The following is an 18,448-nucleotide window of genomic DNA, read 5'->3' on the forward strand; positions in this document are numbered from 1 at the left end:
CTGGAAAAATCTCAGCATCGAGCTGTGAATTCATTAAAATCTGGGCAGACTTGGTATCTAAGATGCAAATTCTGAGTGCCACAAAATATACTATAAATTAAAGATAAATAAGAGAATTTTCAGAGATATAGCATCAGACCTAGAGTTTAAAGAGGATATGAAATTAGTGTCGAAAGGATCTAGGTTCATAACAGTGGAGATCACATGGGATCAAAGGACATAGACACAGCTTTATCAGCACTAGTGGAGATAATATCTGGATTGAAATCACAGATCCATCCAAGTTTGGGGGCATCTGAAACAAATGAGCTCTTCAGTATTTTCTACAGATCATGCCACATCTAGGGTATTGTGTTCAGTTTTGGAGTGCCACATTTTAGAAGGGAGATTGACAAGCTGGAGCACATTGAGGGGAGGCAATCAAGATGAAAAACGACTGGAAATGGTGCCATAGGTGGATGGTTGAAAGAACTGGAGATATTTAGTCTATAGAAGGGAAGACTTAGGGGGGACATGATAACTGTCTTCAGTAATTTGAAAGACTAAAACATGGAAGAGAATGTAAATTTGTTATTCTTGGCATGACTAGAAGCAGTGGGTGGAAAGACCAGAGGTATATTTTGGCTCACTTTGACATTTAGAGAATGAGAATGAGCTGCCTTTGGGAGACAGTGAACTTCCTCTAAATTCAAGCAGGGGCTGCATGAGCACTCAGAAGAGAAGCTATAAAGGTGATTCATTTTCTACATATGGGTAGGACTAAATTACTTCAGAGACTCCTTCCAACTCTGTGATAACTGGACTGGCATTTTTGTTGTCCAGTCGTTTCGGTCATGTACGACTCTTTGTGACCCCATTTGGGATTTTCTTGGCAAAGACATTGAAGTGGTTTGTCATTTCCTTCTCCAGTTCATTTTACAGTTAAGGAAACTGAGACAAAACTGAGGGCTAAGTGACTTTACTAGAGTCACACAGTTAGTATGTACCTGAGGTCAGATTTGAATTCAGGTCTTCTTGACTTTGGGTGGTGCTCTATCTACTATGTTGCCTAGCAAATAGAGACTGAGCTCTAACTTTCCCTTCTACAGGAAGTCTTTCCTGGTCCTTCTAGTTACTATTACCTTCTTCACCTAGGCAGTTATGTAGCACAATGGATAGAACACCAAACTTGGAAGACCCAAGTTCAAATCCAGCCTTCGACACTCATTGTGTGACCCTAAGCAAGTCATGTACTCTCTGTCTTCCTCAGTTTCCTCATCTATAAAATGGTGATAATGACAGTAACTACGTCCCAGGGCTGATGTGAGAATCATATGAGATACTATTTGTAAAGCACTTTGTGACCCTTACAACGCTATAAAAGCGTTAGTTATTACTGTTCCTGGGTCAGATTACCTTATTTCTATTCTGATTGCCTCCTGTGCTCCCCTAGTTATTTACATATGGTCTCCCCCATTGGAAGGTGAATTCCTTGAAGGGAAAGACTGTTTTTTGTTTTCCTTAAGATCTTTGGTGCTTAGCCCAATACCTGGCTAACATAGCAAGACCTTGATAAATGCTTGTTGACTACCTGGCCGCATGATGGGCTGCTGGAAAAATTATAACAGAAGTACAAAGGTACCACGCAATAGAACTACTCTTGGTGTCTGTGACAATGAGCCCCTTGGAGGTGGCAAAGCCTTTTAAAGTATCTTATTCATTGAAAATTCTTTCGAGGAGCCCCAAAGTGGACCTTCTGCATGTAGAACTCCCTTTGAGAACAGGTAGAGTTCTAGCCAGTTCCTAATGCTTTCTCCATTGTTCAGACATGGTACTGACTGGATTAATGAAGCCCATTCATTTACTCACCTTGACATGTTGGTGTTGGAGATGACCAACTTCCAGATGCTTCACATGTAGCTTCCTCAACACCTGTTAATACCATCTTTTCTAAGCAGCTAAATGTACACTTGGAGGTAAAGCCGAATTCTTCCAGGGGATGAATGCATTCCATCATTCCATGTTGCGGGGCCATCAAAGGCTTGCACTGAGTTACTTCAAAAAGAAGGAAACATGGATGCCATTTTTAGAATTATCTTTGTTTTGCTAAATCTATCATCTTTTGTATTTTCTCCTTCAATCTACCCCTTCTTCAAACCTGGCCCAGCCCATGACTCCTTGAATGACTCTTCACCCCAGTGGCCGTCTCATGGCAGTAATAACTCCACCCCTGTGGCCTTCTTCTCTGATTGGTGAGTTTTTCTGGGAACCTCCATTTGAACAAGCACCGTGCCAGTCATGTTCATTTCAGAATGCACTCAGCCTATGACTTCTGGAACCATTTCTCCACCCTCCCCCAACTTTTTCCAGTTTCTTTTTTATATTATCTTTCCCCATTAAAATGTAAACTCCTATGGGGCAGGGATGCTTTCTTTTTTACTTGTCTTTATATTTCCAGAGATTAGCACAGTGTGTGGCACATATTAAATGTATAAAAATGCTCTATTTATCTCTCTCTCTCTCTGTATTTACTATCAATTCCTTCTGTGCTACCATTACTTATTTCTTATGTTCCTAACCTTAGTATTATCTTCTATACCTCTTTTTTTCTTAATTTTTAATAGCCAATTAGGTCCCATCAGTTCTTTTTTCTATGATATCTGTCCCCTCCTCTTTATTTACACTACCATCACATAGGCCCTCATTGCTACACTCCTGGGCTATTGTAATAATCTAATATGTCTTTCCAACAGGATCACTCCCTTCTCTTTTCTAATCTATGCTTCATTCCACTCCTAAACGAATTTTCATGCATAGATCTGATCATGTCCTTAGTTAACTTAGGTTTAGAGCTGGAAAGAAACTTCGAGGTGATCTGGTACAACCCCCTCACTTTACTCATAAGGAAAGGGAGACCCAGAGTAGTTGAAAAACTTGTCAAGATCTCACAGGTAGTATAACTAAGTTAAGCTTCAAAACTAGATCCTCCGGTGACAAATCCAGCACCCTTTTGTTTGCACAAATCCTGTTGCTATCATTACAGCTCAAAAATGCCTGGGATCCAAGGTCTTTCACAATCTGCCACCATTATTTCTCTCCATAAATTCTATCCTCTAGTCAAACTGGACTGTTCTCTGCTCTCTCACATCTCCACTGATGATAGAACCACAAGAAATAAACCTGAATTTGAAGAGGAAAGAATTTGGTGAGGCACAAGGCAGCAACTGTTCTGATCAGTAACTTAACTGGAAAAGCATCTATTTATTGCTTACTATGTAAAAGGCACCAAGCTGGGTACTAGGGATACAGAGACAAGAACTTGAAGGAAGGCTTGTTGCCTGAAAGAAGGGCTGATAGGTAGAAAAATTGAAAAGAGGTAAATTTATTCTTAATGGAAAGAAAATCTTCTGAAAAATGAGAACTATTGCAGAGAGGTGATATACTAGAAATGTAGAATGAGACAGACATATGTTGCCAGCTACGGTCACTGCATTAACTTGCCCTGCTTGATTGCATTTATTTAATGCAAGGGAAGGCTTCTGTTTGCTGTTGTTTATATGGTGCTTAGCACAATGAATTGCACACAGTAGTTTTTCAATAAATATCTATTCAGTAATTGTCAAATGCAGACTATGTAACCAGTGTCGTGATTACCATCAAGGGAAAGATCAGAAGACCTAATGAGGCACCATTTGACCTTGGACAAGTCATTCAGTCTCTTTGTGATTCTGTTTCACTAGCCATAAAATGAAGAGGTTGGTTTAGGTGATCTAGCCCCAGTATGAATTTTGATGTGTCGACCTAAGACCAGTGGGTGATATAGTAGATCAAGTTCAAGACCTGGAATCAGGAAGACCAGAGTTTGAATGTAGCCCCAGACACTCATGAGCTATGTGACCCTGAGCAAGTTACTTAACCTCTGTCTGCCTCAGTTCCCTCATCTATAAAATGGCGATAATGTTTATATTAATATTAACTAATAGTAATATTCCTATTATCTTTATTTTATAAATTTTATCCTCCCCCCAGGGTTATAGTGAGGATAAGATGAAATAATACTTGTAAAGTGCTTTGCAAACCTTAAAAGTGCTATAGAAATGCTAGTGATTGTTATATACTATAGGAAGGAGTCTTTCTATTTCTTATTCCATCTGTCTGGCTTTGCAAATGAGCTTCTTCATTCTTTCTCCATGAATTTTTTCCAAACATTATTTCATTTCTTGTAGGAATTTTATCTCGTGGGTATCAAGTTTTTAAAAAGTCATTTTGAGGCACACCCCAACTTTGAACCAAAGACTTTGTTATTCCTTCTAGGAGTGAGCAGATTGGTATTGGTTTTCCTTGACAATGAGGACTTTATTATAAAACAAAGCACAGAGTCTGATTCACATCAAGTCCTTTGCCAATGGAGGTGAGTCTTTAGAACTACAATATCATAGAATATTAATGCTGTAAAGGACCTTAGAGGCATCACCTGGACTCATGCCTGCATTTTATTGATCAAGAAAGTGAGCCCCACTGGGGAACTGAATGTTGTGAACTAAAAGTAAATAAATAAATTTAAAAAGAAAGCAAGCCCCAGAAAAAGAACGGAATTTGCCCAAGGTCAGACCACTGCTGGCAGAAGCAGGTTTAAGTACCTTCATGTCCTGACTTCTAAAGGAAACACAAGACTCCCACAGTGTTACATGAGATACTCATGGGGGGATGCAGGAGGGTTGGCTGGTTTGTTTAATGGGGCTTGTGAAGCATCTGCAAAGGTCAGAGAGATCATGGAAGATCAAAGGACATCGGGGCAAAGTGACTTACCTTGACACACAGGCTGGAGGGATGACCAGTTTCCAGATGCCTCACAGGTTGTATCCTCAGCACCTACTAAGTCCGTTCCTTCTAAGCAGCTAAATGTACATTTGGAGCCGAAGCTGAAGTCATCTATTGGATGGGTGCAGTTTATCCTTCCCAGGTCTGGTGCCACTAAAGGCTCACACTGAGTCACTTCAGTGAGGAAAGAAACATGGACATTATCTAGTGGTGGAAAACTTTTCTAGACCCAAATGTGTTTTCTTGGAAGGGATGGCCCCAAAACAGCTAACAATAAAGTTAATCTATAAGCATCTCCTTTTGGAGGGAGGAGGAGAGGGAAGAAGGGAAGGATGGGGATCAGACTTGCTATCCCATTAGTAAAAGGAACTCCCAGTGTGGAAACTCCATCTGTCAATGCAGATCAGCACCTAATCTTCAGAGGGAGGCAATAAGAGATGCCCCCAGGATTACATAACCAGCATGTGTCAGAGAAATGATAAATTCAGTTCTTCCTGACTCCAAGGCTGGCTGTCTATCCATTAGGCAGCACTGCCTCTCAGTTTCTCTTTATGGCCTTCTACTAGGCCCTGAATAATGAAAGAAGGGGCCTCTTCTATCATCAGAAGCAGCACGAGTGAAGGGTAAATTATGACATAGATGGAAAAGAGAAAGTCAGTACATTTGTGCTCTACTGTGTCCTCACTTGGATAATGATATAATCATAGAATATCAGAGGTAAGGAAAAAGCTTTGAAATCATCTTATTCAGCTTCCTCATCTTATGGAGTACAAAACTGATGTCTAGAAAGGTTTTTATAGTATAGGATCCTGGGATCTAAGCTAACTAGAAGAAATCTTAGAGTTCATTTAATCTAACTCCTTTATATTATAGGAGAGAGAGATGCCCAAAAAGAATTCTATTGTCTAATATCTCATGAGCTATGTGACCTCAGGTACATCATTCTTCACCCTATGAGGTTATTGGACTACCTGTCCAATATAGCCCTTTACAAGGCATCTCTGGGAGGATTATGTTGTAGGTTTTGCCTTGTGTACCTACATGAATTTCCCCACTATGGCCCTCAGATTGGAGATGTATAAAAGAGTAAGGTTAACAAGGTGATTGTTCCCTCTGATTGGGTGTGTCTCTCAATGGTAGATGATAGGGTTGATCTCCTGACACATCATGGTGACTTACGAAATCTTTACAGAAACGAAAAAGGATTGCAAAAGGGGCAGCCTTCTTACTGAAACTTCCTACTTCTCAGAATGCCTTTTGTGACTGTGCCAACTAGCCCAGAAAAACAATAACAACTCCCCTCAGAACTTTACCCTCAGACTGGACAAAGTCAAGGAAAGAAAAGGATGAGACCTTACCATTCTCACATTGGGAGCCATAGTATCCCAAATCACATTTGCAGGTGTAATTATTGATGGTTTCTATACATTCTCCATGGCCACTACAGGATAAAGGCTGACAGGAAGCTTTAAGAAAATCAGGAAAAATACATTTAAAACTTTTTGAGTCCATATAACCATTAAGATTAAATAGAATCCTGTAATGCTGTGCCAGCAAGGACCTTAGAGATTATGAGAGTCCAGCCCACTTATTTCATGGGAGAAAAAACTCAGACCCAGAGAAGTAAGGTAGATTGTTCAAGGTCATATTAGTAACATTATATAAATCTCTATGAGACCCTACTTTCTTAGATAAGCTCATTTATAATTATTATCATTCATTTGTATGCAATGGGCTGAAGTGTTAATATAGTTTTTATATTATTAGATTTAAGATGTTACACAGGTTTTTAAAAAGTGCTCCTATGTAGTAGTCACATGTTTATTGCTCAATTATTTGGCAATCCATTTCTTCATAGCTATTGCAAAGCAACTTTCAGCCCAACCCACCTAAAATTACAACCAATTCCATATAAATGGAGTCCAAAAAACAGACACAACCAAGAATTTTTGTACCTGGAATTAGTTTGTTTGGAATGTGACTACCTGTAGGAAGGAAGCACTCCCCACCCCAGTGGTGTTTTTGATGCCCTCTAAATTTCAGCACCTTGGGGTAAAGCCTCAGTTACCCTACCCTAGTTACAGCTCTGGTCCAGATTAATTGTTCTTCACTATATAACTATTTGGGAAATTCTGCCTATTGGTTCAGGAAAATAATTGTTTACTAGGGAGGGCTATTGAGGATGACCTGATTTTTAGATGAAATTTTCAACTTGCTCACTGTCTCTGCTTTTTAAGTTTCCGTTCCCAGGTTCTGTTAATAGGGAAGTGACCTTTCACCTCCTTCTCCCCCTAGCCTCCACATCTTGCTGCAATTCATTTTAGATCTTTTTCTTGGCTGCTTAGACACAAAATTTGTGCACTGTGTGCCCACATATTCTAAGATCAGAAATACTCAGAAACATTATGCTTCAAGTTTTACTATGCACAGTTCAAATATTCCCCAGATGGAGCTAGGAGAGGAGTTGTCTTGGAATGAACCAAAAGCCTCATGACTTGTACTGAGCTGTCCCCTGTTTCCTTAAAATGTCCTGCTCTGGTTCAATTGCTCTGATGGACTCAGCCCCTTCCCACCCTGGGAGCTATTGAGTAAAAGACAACAAAGGGGGCTGCTTCCACACCTTGGTAGCACAGTGCAACCTTTGACTTAAAGCACGAGTCGTCATTCCATTTGCCTGCATCTTGCTTCCTCTTGATGTAGATCTCTACGCAATCCTCCTTGGATTTTTTGTTGTTAGGTTCCCCTTGACCCCAGTTCTCTGCCTCTGCACTGAGTGGCTTATTTGTTCCCACCCAAGTCCATATGCCTTCTATCTTCCGGATCCCAATCCAGTAGTAAGTACGACTTAGAGGAAGGGTGGCGTTCAGGTATACGATTTCTGCCTTGTTTTGTATCGCTACTAAATCTGTATAATTTGTCTGGCAGTAGTTTCTTGCTTTGGTCCAGGTCATGGGCCTTTTAGAGTAATGGTAGGTCCAACAATCACCTCCATGCAATGCCAAGAAATCTGGAAGACACCAATCAATATGAGTGGGATTAACCAAAGTCTCATAGGATTTAATCCAGCAAAAATGCATACTAAAGCTAGGAAGACCATCACAGATCATCTCTTACTCCAGCCCTATTATTTTAGAGATAGCTAGGTAGGGTAGTAGATAGAGAGTTAGACCTGAACTCATCTTGCCTCAGACACTTTTAGCTGTGTTACCCTGGACAAGTTAATCTCTCTCTGTTTCAGTTCCCTCACCTGTAAAATAGGGATAACAACACCTATCTTCCTGAGTTGTTGCAGGGATAAAATGAGATATTCATAAAGTGATTTGTAAGCCTTAAAGCTCTATGTAAACGCTAGCTTTAATTATCTTTATTATTATCACAGAGGGAAAAACAGAAGCCTAGAAAGGGGAACACACTCACTGACTACCTGACTTGAACTCAGCCTTGCCCTTTACTCTTCTACTATTTCTACTACTTTATACTGTTTCAGTTTTAATTCTATTTTAAAAAGACTCATTGCTTTATCCAGCTGCTTAGCCCAGGTGGATCAGCTTACAAATTGTTCTTGTCATAAAAAACCCACAAACCCCTGCTTCTCAAAATGTTTTCAAATGAATGAAATTTCACAATAATGTTCTAGAACTTCTCATTTTGCCTTTCCTTAGTGACTGGCAGGACTGATAAAGCTTAGCTTCAAAACATAATTAATCTAACTCACTATAAAATATAGTGCTTTCCCTTTGGAAATGTCTAAAAGAGTAAGGTTGTGTATAAAGTACAAAGCACTTTTCTGACAGCAATGTTATGAGGTGGGTAGCATGAGTATCATTATCATTGTTTTATAGATAAAAAACAGATTAGGAGACATTGATGCAATTTGGCTCTGAAAAAAATCAGGGCTATCATTTTTTTTTACTGAGACAAGTTTGTAATCGTCACACTGTCGGCTTGAGGGAGAAGTGAAATCAGAATATGAATGATAATGACTTTCTAGAAAGATTATATTTGTTACTGAAACATCACAATGCTAGGACGTTCCTCTAGCAGATCACAGTACCTTCTTAATGACCGTGTAGTCTAATTCATATCTGAACAAGCATCCTCTCTGTGACACCCACCAAATGATCTTCCAACCTTTGCTTGGAGATATCCAGTGAGAGGAAATCCACTGTCTCCTGAAGCAACCCATTCTACTTTGGGGTTGCCTTCAAGGTTCTCTACCCCTAATTTTGCCTTTTTAAATTCCCACTCATTGTTCCTAGCCATTTTCCAAATGGTTTCGCCTTAAGTGATTGATTAAATCATGTCTTACACATAGTCAGTGCTCATTAAATGTCTGGTGATAATAATATAATAATAGTAATTAAAGTTAACATTTATGGAGTGCTTAATATGTGCCAGATATGGTGCTAAGTAGGGCAGGTAGGTTGTACAGTAGATAAAACACCAGGCTCACAATCAGGAAAACTCTCCTTCCTGAGTTCAAATCTGGCCTGAGACACTTACTAACTATGTGACCCTGGGCAAGTCACTTTACCCTGTTTCCTCATCTGTAAAATGATTTGGAGAAGGAAATGGCAAACCACTCCAGTATCTCTGTCAAGAAAACCCCAAAAGGGATCACAAAGAATCAGACAGGACTGCAAATGACTGAGCACACTCTACTAAGTACTTTATAATTGTTATCTAATTTGATCTTTACAACTCTGAAAGGTGGGTGCTATTATTAGCCCCATTTCACAGATGAGAAAACTGAGGAAAATAGAGGGTAAATGAAGCCTAGGTTTACATGGTGTCTGAAACAGAATTTGAACTCAGGTCTTTCTGACTCCAAATCCAGCACTCCATGCACTATGGTGCCCCCCTGACTTCTTTGAAAGGAGAAAAAACAGCTAGTGATGTCCTTAAAATGGGAGTCTTTAGGAGAACCAGTAGCGAATGGCAATTACACAATGACTCTACAATTACACAGTTATACACAACAGTCATCTCTTTGTAGTCCATGTGGAACAATGATAGCTATATAATAATGCTGCCAAGTGAGCATAATCAACATTCGTTAAGTTCTCAGAGTATGTGGAGCAGGATCAGACAATATCAAAGACCCCCAAAAATAGTAGATAGGGGACCTAATCTTGAAGAGTCTGCAGCTAATTGGAAGAGACAAGTATGCATGTGTAAGGCATTATTACCCCTTTAAAAGTACATGAACAAGATGCTATTTTACTACTACACATGAATAATATAAACTCTTTATAAGTAGGGATTGTTTCATTCTTTGTACTTGTATCCCCAATACATGGTGTGTGCTGTATAGTAGGTCTTTAATAAAAACTTGTTGATTGAATAAAACACTGTGGACAAATTCAGATTACATACAGAGGCAGCCAGGTGGTACCATAGATAGAGTCCTGGATCTAGAGTCAAGTTTCATCAGGAAGACCTGAATTCAAATCCTGCTTCAGACACTCTTACTAGCTGTGTGACCCTGAGTCACAACTTCTGTCTGCCTCAGTTTCCTCACCTGTAAAATGGGGGTCATAACAGTACCTACCTCCCAGGGTTGTTGTGAGGGTCAAAGCATTATAGAAATGTTAGGTATTGCTATTATTGATATTGCAGCAAAGTAGTATTGTTAAATGTATAGTCAGATTGTTGGAAGGAAAGACACTGCTGTGGAAGAAAGTAGGATCTTGTGATTTTACTGGTATAGGGAGCTCCCTGGGGAGGAAATTCCTTCTACCAATGTAGGTCAACACCTTCTCTTTTAACTACAGTCTTAGAGACTTGCCTAGAGTGTGGGCCAAACACCGCAGGAAATATTTAATACCATTTGTTGTTGTTGAGTTGTTTAGTTGTGTCTGACTTTTGCAACTCCATCTGGGGTTTTCTTGGCAAAGATACTGGAGTGGTTTACCATTTCCTTCTCCAGCTCATATTACAGATGGGGAAACCGAGGCTTACAGTGCTATGTGATTTGCCAAGGTCACACAGCTAATAAATGTCCAAGGCCAGATTTGACTCAACAAGATGAGTCTTCCTAACTCCAGGCCTGGCACGCTATCCACTCCCCCACCTAACTGTCATCTCCTTCCCTCAAATACAGTAGAACATAGATAATGTTAGTGTGTGGTTTTTCTAAATCAGTATGTGACCATCAGGGATCCTTATGTATGGCTTAATAGCTGGCCTGGAGTACTTAAAATTTAAGTGACTTGCCCAGGGTCACAAAGCCACTGGGTTCCAGAGTTCCATCTTTCTGCCCCCAATGATGGCTTTCTGGCCACTACAAAATTGAAATTAAGAAAAAAGACATGGACACAAGGTGGTGACCTTGATAGAAAGAGTTTGTTCACCAGGGAGCTCCCTATACCAGTAAAATCACAGACTCAGTCCCAAACCCATGGTTTTATAGACTGTTAATGCTGGAATACCTAATATTAAGCTCTTCAGTCCTGTGAGGACAGTTACAAGGTTGAATGTCAAGTATGAGACTGTTCAGAGCTGGCCTCATGAGAAGATCAGATAATTAGCCTATTGATGATGTCTTTTCAGAGGATGGCACATATCGCTTAATCATCAGTCAGCCGGTTCATTAAGCTTCAGGCCTGTTCCCAGCACTGTGACTAGAGGCTCTGAGAGATACAGACCACGTTCTCCAACCTCAAAGACTTCACAGAACAGTTGAGCTTTGCAGACAAACCCACATGAAACAATTAACAAGAAATTAAAGAAGGTACGCAGTTGTGTGGCAACTACCTCCCCACTCCCGTTCATCCTCTGTCCTGCTGTCAAATTGATCTTCCTCAAGCATAGATCTGACCATGTCACCCCCAACCTGCTCAATAAATTCCAGGGGCTCTCCATTACTCCAGCATCCCATGTAAAATCCTCCATTTGGCTTTTTTGACTTGACTAGTATGCTGGAGGAGAGTGAGGGAGAGTATAGGGAGGAGTTGACCAGTGATTTCATCAGTATATGGAACTCCCAGTATGGAAAATCCTCCAAAGTGATGTAAATCAGCAAGTCATCTGTCATTTATAAACTAAGGAATTGAAAGATAACTTGCCCTTAGTTACATGTTTTATATATATATATATATATATATATATTTATATACAGAGAGAGAGAGAGAGAAAAGTAGTACTTGAACCCAAGGACAGTTAGTGGGTGCCATAGTGCATAGAGCTCCAGGTAGAGTCAGGAAGACTCATCTTCATAAATTCATGTCTGGCTTCAGACACTTACTATCTGTGTGACCCTGGGCGAGTCACTGTAATGGGAATGTAAATGTAAAGATATTCCCTGCCCCTAGGCTAAAGTACACCTGGAATCTGGGGTGGGAGGCTTGTTTTTCAGTAGATACTTCTTGATTGGCCAGTGGGTCCAAAAGGTTGTTACATTCTCTGAGCCAGGAAAAGGCTATATAAGCCCTAATGTGTAGCTTTGTTTTTGGGGCTCACTTTGAGAAGTGTTCTGTGATTTGATCTGGATTCTGGGAAGCTGTTGTCCAGAGCCCCCCGGCTTTGAAAAACCCAGATGTTGAAACCCAGATGTTGATTTGGTATGGATGTAATGGTTGTACAGTTTGGAAAGCTGTCTACTTGATCTGTTTCTGTCTTGATAATTCTGTCTGTATATTCTGAAGCTCGGGGTGCTGACCTTTTTCCCCTGAACTAGGTAAACGATGCATGTTTGACTGATTGAAGTGAGCTTGTTAACCCATTTTGAATTGCTTTCCTTTATCAAAGCAGATCCAAGAACCTGTGTTGGCAGCAAACCCTGAGGACGCTTGGGGTGCTTGCCTCTACAGTCACTTAACCCTCAGTTTCTTCATCTATAAATGAGCTGGAAAAGGAAATGGCAAAGCACTCCAGCATCTCTGCCAAGAAGATCAGAAGAGTCAGACACAGCTTGGAAGGACTGAACAACAACAAAAGGAAGAATGATATTGTTTCATATATTATACCTTGGATAATATCTTATAACATATAATAACTTATCACTTATATAATTTATATTAAAAGTTATATAATAGCTTCATTCCTTTGAGTACCTATGATTTTTATCTTTTCCTTCTTTTTATCTTGAAGAATAGTTATTTTTAACTATATTAAAATATAAGTATCACTAGGAAGAGGCATGCCCTTTTCAGCCAAGGGGGTCACAGATTTGAGACTAGATGGGTAGGTCTTTGAGATTTTAGAGTCTGGCTTCCTCATTTTACAGAAGAGAAAAATGAGAAACAAAGAGGTATGGAGACTTACTTAAGGCCAGACAAATAGTAAATGGCAGATTTGTTGTTATTAGATCTTTTTCAGTCATGTCTGACTCATCATGACCCTATTTGGGGTTTTCTTGGCAAAGATACTAGAGTAGTTTGCCATTTCCTTCTCCAGCTCATTTTATAGATTGGGAAACCGAGGCAAACAGCGTTAAGTGACTTACCCAGGGTCACAGGTGCTAGTTAAGTGTCTGAGGCTAGATTTGAACTGAGGTCTTCCTGACTCCAGGCCCAGCACTCTGCACTGTGGTTCCACCTCGCTGCCACAGTAAATAGCAGAGACAGGATTTAAATCCAGGTTCTACTCCAAATCCAGTACTCTTTTCACTAACCCATGATGCCTCTCTTCAAGTCTTATCAGCTACCACATTAGCAGGAGTCAGACAGAGGAAAATTACTTCCAGAGAAAGAAGGGAGGAAGAAAAAGCAGACAAAGGGCTAAGAGTAAAAGGGTGGAAGGAACCATACATACCAGATGTGGAAAAAGCCAAAAGACTAATCTATAGTTTTGTAGAGAGCTGATTTCCTTGCTTCCAGAAACAAACAACCAAATGGCATTGAAAGGCTTATGAGCAAAGCAAAGTGATTATCCAACTTACCACAATAAAGGACTATTAGGGCCCACAGCTTGAGGACTCCCCACCAGCCCCCAAAGTGGGGCTGATATTTCCAGAAAAGTTTCTGCAAAATGAAAAAAAATGGCAGGTTTGTATCATCTACTGAGACACCGGCATGGAGGGATTTCTTGGACAAGAGCCCAGGCAGGTTATCAGGGTGGTTTTGAGAAGCAAGATGGGTTCTTCTCCAAAGCTGATGCCTCCACAGAAAGGATATATGTTCATGTTCTTCATTCCATAATTACTAAGCACCACCTTTGTTGATTTTGCACATTTTGCAATATTGTTGTGTTTCTGTTCTAGGGCTAGTTCAAACATTATCTTAGACCCTTAAATCTCCCTCTGTGAAGTCTTCTCCGATACCTCGACTTGGGACAGAGATGACCCTTGGATCCTGAATGGTGGCCCAGCAGAGAAGAGGTTCTTAAAATGAATACAGTTAGAGAGTATGGGTCAAAAGACTAGGCCATATGCTTGTTTTCAGGGACCAGTCTAATTAATTAGTAGTTTGGCTGTAAGCTAATGATAATTTTGTTTCTGGCAACTCTCAGGAATCATAGAAGGATTTCAAACTGAGTCAGTAAAGAGAGTTCTCACACCAACAAAATTATAGATCCTTGAATTATTGAGTTAAGAAGTTTAGGGCCCTCCCACCCTCTGCTTCTTGCTATGTGTGTGACTTTGAAAAGGCCATTTAATCTACATGGGCCTCAGTTTCCACATCTGCAAAATGGTATGTGTGTGGTGTGTGTGATGAGTTATATTGCCTTGAAAGTTTAGCTCTATGGTCTTATAATTCAAACTAAGCCTATCATAACAAAAATCACAGAATCTAGAGTTGTAAGGGTCCTCAGATGCCATCTAATACAACCCCCCCTCATTTTATAGATGAGGAAACTGAAGCAGATAAAGGTTAAGTGGCTTCTCCAAGGTTTATGCAGGTAGTAAGTGATAGAGGAGGGCTTTGAACTCAGGCACTACTGGGCTAATGCTCTTTCTACTATCCTGTGCTATGATTTAGAGTTTTCAGTGACATTAAAAGGCATCCAGGCTCAATATAAATACTAGGTGATGGTATCACAGTGCTGCCCATCTCTAGAACATGGTTATGGGTCAGTTGCTGGAAATAAAAAGAAATCCAATTGCAAAGTTCAGCCACAGGAACATATTTTTTCCCAGATAACAAGCTCACAATTTCAAGAGAAATCAAAGCATCAAACTCCAATTCCTTTAGTATATATGTCATTTTACATTATTTAATCATAATGCTTATTGTTAAAATGCTTATTTCCTAATTATTTTCAATTGTGTGGGACAGTCTCTCTTCCCAACCAAGGTCCCTGTCCAAGGGCAGTAAAATATAATTAGAAAGATGAGTAAAAGCCTGTTGTCATCTCTTTGAACCTCTCTAGCCTGCCCTAACTATGCCTCATCCAACACCCTTGTTTTCATCTTAAGAGATAATTTGAGTTTTGATGGTTCTTTGCCCATTCGCCCTAACCCTAATCCTAACCCTCCATGTTTCCAAGGGCAGTCATCTCTTGATCTCACTTTCTCAAGTTCTCTCAGGATGAAGGAGCTCACCATGGTGACTGCTTAGCTCTCCTCTATTTCCCTCTGCAGTAGTTCAACCTTCAAGCTCAGTGTAGGTCACCCAGCCTTCTGTCCTTCATCCGAGTGCTGCTCTGATGCCCCGAGAATGCACCGAGCACCTCTCAAAACACTTATTTCCCTTATTGTGACAGCCCAACCCCACCCCACATCCTGTCCCTTCTCTGTCCTTGAACACCTCCCCAAAGGCAAGATGAACCATTCACTTGATTATTTATTTGTTTTGCCAGGACACTTATCTCTTGACTATCTGTGGTTATGGGGGAATAGAAAGTACTAGATAGTAAAAATACACACAGTATAAAAATGTATTTTAGACAAATGTCATAACCTCCCCTGTGCCCCACCAAACCTCAACAGAAGGAAAGGAAAGGCTCATCAGACTGGTGAGAATGTTTTCTCCTATCTCTTCCCTTGGTCACCCCCTAGTGGATGTACTCTATGGTAACTTGGCAAAAAGTGGGATGGACAAGAGAAAGCCAGTACCAGCCCTAGGTATCATTACAGTATATATGATAGAACAAAATAGCTTTGATACCGTAAAGAAAGAAAAAAAAAAAAGATTGCCTCACAGAGCTGATATAAGGAAAGCATTTTCTAAACTTTTAATCACAGTACGACTGTGAATTATTATTTATTGTTATCACATTAATCTTTACAATGGATCCCTTGATTAAAGAGTCCATAGCATGCATAATTAAACCACATTAGGTAGGTTAGGGCAATAAGTTTTCTTTTCAGTTGTTGTTTTTTTTCTCTTTTGTGGCCAAATAATTTGAAGGCCACATAAAGAGACAACCACAGGTTTAGTTGTGATTTTATTCATTTCTTTATTTCAATTTAACAAATATTTATGAAATAGTTACTGCAATTAACAACAGTCTTTAAACTCTTTGGAGCATACACCACCATAATAAACATTTTCAACCCTGTAAAAATGAAATAAAAAATAAAGGAAGTGATTTGTCTCCTGGTGTTCCCTCTCTTTTTCCTACTTTGTGACATTTGTTCATCAACCTCAGGCACCCAGTGCCGTTATACTCTTTCTCTCTTTTCTCTCTCTTATCCTTCATTCATTTCAATAATCTATGGATTTTATCTGTGTGTGGGCTCCCTCCAAGTCATCCCTAACCCAGTCTCACTTTCTCATGTCATGCAAGTTTTTCTGTAGCTTCTCTGGGGTGGGGGCATTCAATATTACAATGGACTCTGGGTCATAAGATCTTAGATTTAGGGTTGTAAGGGGCCTCAGAGCCATCTAGTACAATCTCTGTATTTTACAGATGAGGAAACTGACATTCCTGGAGATTAATGTGCCCATGGTCCCATAACCAGTAAGCATCAGAGGCAAGATGTGAACCCAGATCTTCCTGATTCCAAGTCTAGCACTCTGTCCATTCACTACCCCACACTGCCTCAGCTGTCTTCAGGACAACTTGGAATGGCCCATATGGAACTCATCTTCCCCCAAAACAAACAAATGACCTTATCCTTTCCTCTAACCATGTTCTTTCTATTGATGACCCCCACCATCCTCCTACTCACTCAGGCTAACAACTTTCATCATTATCAAGTCCTGTAGACACTGTCTCCCCAACATCTCTTTCATGGATCCCTCTTCTCCATTAGTTCCTATTAGAGCCATCTGACCCAGACTCTAGCCATTTTTAGACTGTCATAATAACTTCCATTTTAGACTTGTTGGTGAGTTTGTCCTTCATTTTTGAAGAGGACCGTGGCATCAGGGAAATGATGACATGATTTGCAGTTGATTTTTATTTGAGTGAGGGAAGGCTGTGGCAAGGTCATCAGCCTCACTTTCTCCTCCAGAGTCATCTGGATCCAGTGACCAGATATTCATCAAAATGACTAGATTATGACCCAAGATGCAATTGGAGACCCTGGTCCTTTTAAGCTAAGGCCTTTTCACATACTTACTTAGAGTAAGGTAATGCCTATTCAGTAAATAGGCCTCTTTAAGAAGTGAGTCAAGGGATGGCCTCTTGAATGAGAAAAAAAGAAAAAATAGACTATCATAATCTCATAATTGTCTTGCTGCTTATAATCATTTATGGCAGAGTGATAGAATCAAGTCTGCTGTGCCTACTGTGTGCCAGGCACTAGGCTCATCTCTGGGGTACAAAGAAAGGCAAAGTATAGTCCCTGTTCTCAAGAAGTTCACAGTCCAATGAGGGAGACAACATGTAGATACCTACATGCAAGCATGCTATACACAGGACAATTTGTAGATAATCCCCTGTCCCTGAGACAACCATTGAGTATCAATTTTTACCAAAAAGGAGATAGCCCCGTACCAGCAGGTTTGGGGACTGGAATTACAGCAGCATTAGAAAAATTAGGAAGAAGAGGGGGATTGGGGGGAAAGATACTGAATATAGTCTGGCCCATGTTGAGCTTAAGATGTCTATGGGACATCCAATTCTGGTGTCCAGTAGGCACTTGGAGATGTGAGAACGGAGGTCAGCAGAGAGTGTAGAGATGGATAAGTAGATCTAAGAATCATGGGTATAGAGATGGGCACTGAATTTAGAATCAGGAAGATCTGAGCCCAAATCCTGTTTCAGATGGCTGTTGGCTATGCACCCTCGACAAACCATCCAGTTCTTCTCTGCCCCATTCTTCCTATATGCAAGAAGAAACCAGTAGAGGATATTTTTGGCTCTTAATAAATAAAATTCAGCATTTGGACAAAATGCATGGAAGATAAATGATGTATAAGAAGACTGGAAAGATAGGAAGGGGCCAAATTGTGAAGAGTCTTTCCTACCAACCAAAGAGCTTATCTTGGAACCGAGAAGACCTTAAAGGATCCTTTCCAGGCTGCATCCCTAACTCTCTGGACTTTCTCTGCCTTGCCCTAGAACCTCTTTACCCTGGAAGCTCACTCTACCCCCTAGATGTCACATATTAGAAGTATCTTCCACCCCTGCAGTCTCCCATTCTGATTGGCTGGTTCTTCCCAGAATTTCCATTTTAAGAAGGATCCCAGGCCATCCTCTCTAGATTGCACTTCTGACTCTTTGGACTTTTTCTACCATACTCCCTTCCTGAGTACCTTCATCTCTTTCTCCAGCCCACACTTTTTTTCCAGCTTCCTTTTATGTTTTGTTTTTCTCC

General features: G+C 40.3%; 1 protein-coding gene across 1 annotated transcript in view; it reads right to left on the reverse strand.

Annotated features, from left to right (window-relative positions):
- SELL (selectin L) overlaps positions 1-15,422 on the reverse strand; it is a 37,046-nt gene extending 21,624 nt beyond the window's left edge. Inside the window, exons 1-6 of the mRNA XM_069094743.1 lie at positions 15,284-15,422; positions 13,682-13,763; positions 7,421-7,807; positions 6,159-6,266; positions 4,789-4,974; positions 1,849-2,034 (exon numbers count right to left, since the gene is read on the reverse strand). Of these exons, the coding sequence (XP_068950844.1) occupies positions 1,849-2,034; positions 4,789-4,974; positions 6,159-6,266; positions 7,421-7,807; positions 13,682-13,763; positions 15,284-15,286 (952 nt within the window). The 5' untranslated portion in view covers positions 15,287-15,422. The remainder of the gene's footprint in view (positions 1-1,848; positions 2,035-4,788; positions 4,975-6,158; positions 6,267-7,420; positions 7,808-13,681; positions 13,764-15,283) is intronic.
- Between the last annotated feature and the right edge of the window lie 3,026 nt (positions 15,423-18,448).

This window comes from Petaurus breviceps, unplaced genomic scaffold (assembly GCF_028583685.1).
Source record: "Petaurus breviceps papuanus isolate PSGF00001 unplaced genomic scaffold, PetGlider_PUasm1.0 220, whole genome shotgun sequence".
Lineage (NCBI taxonomy): Eukaryota > Metazoa > Chordata > Mammalia > Diprotodontia > Petauridae > Petaurus > Petaurus breviceps.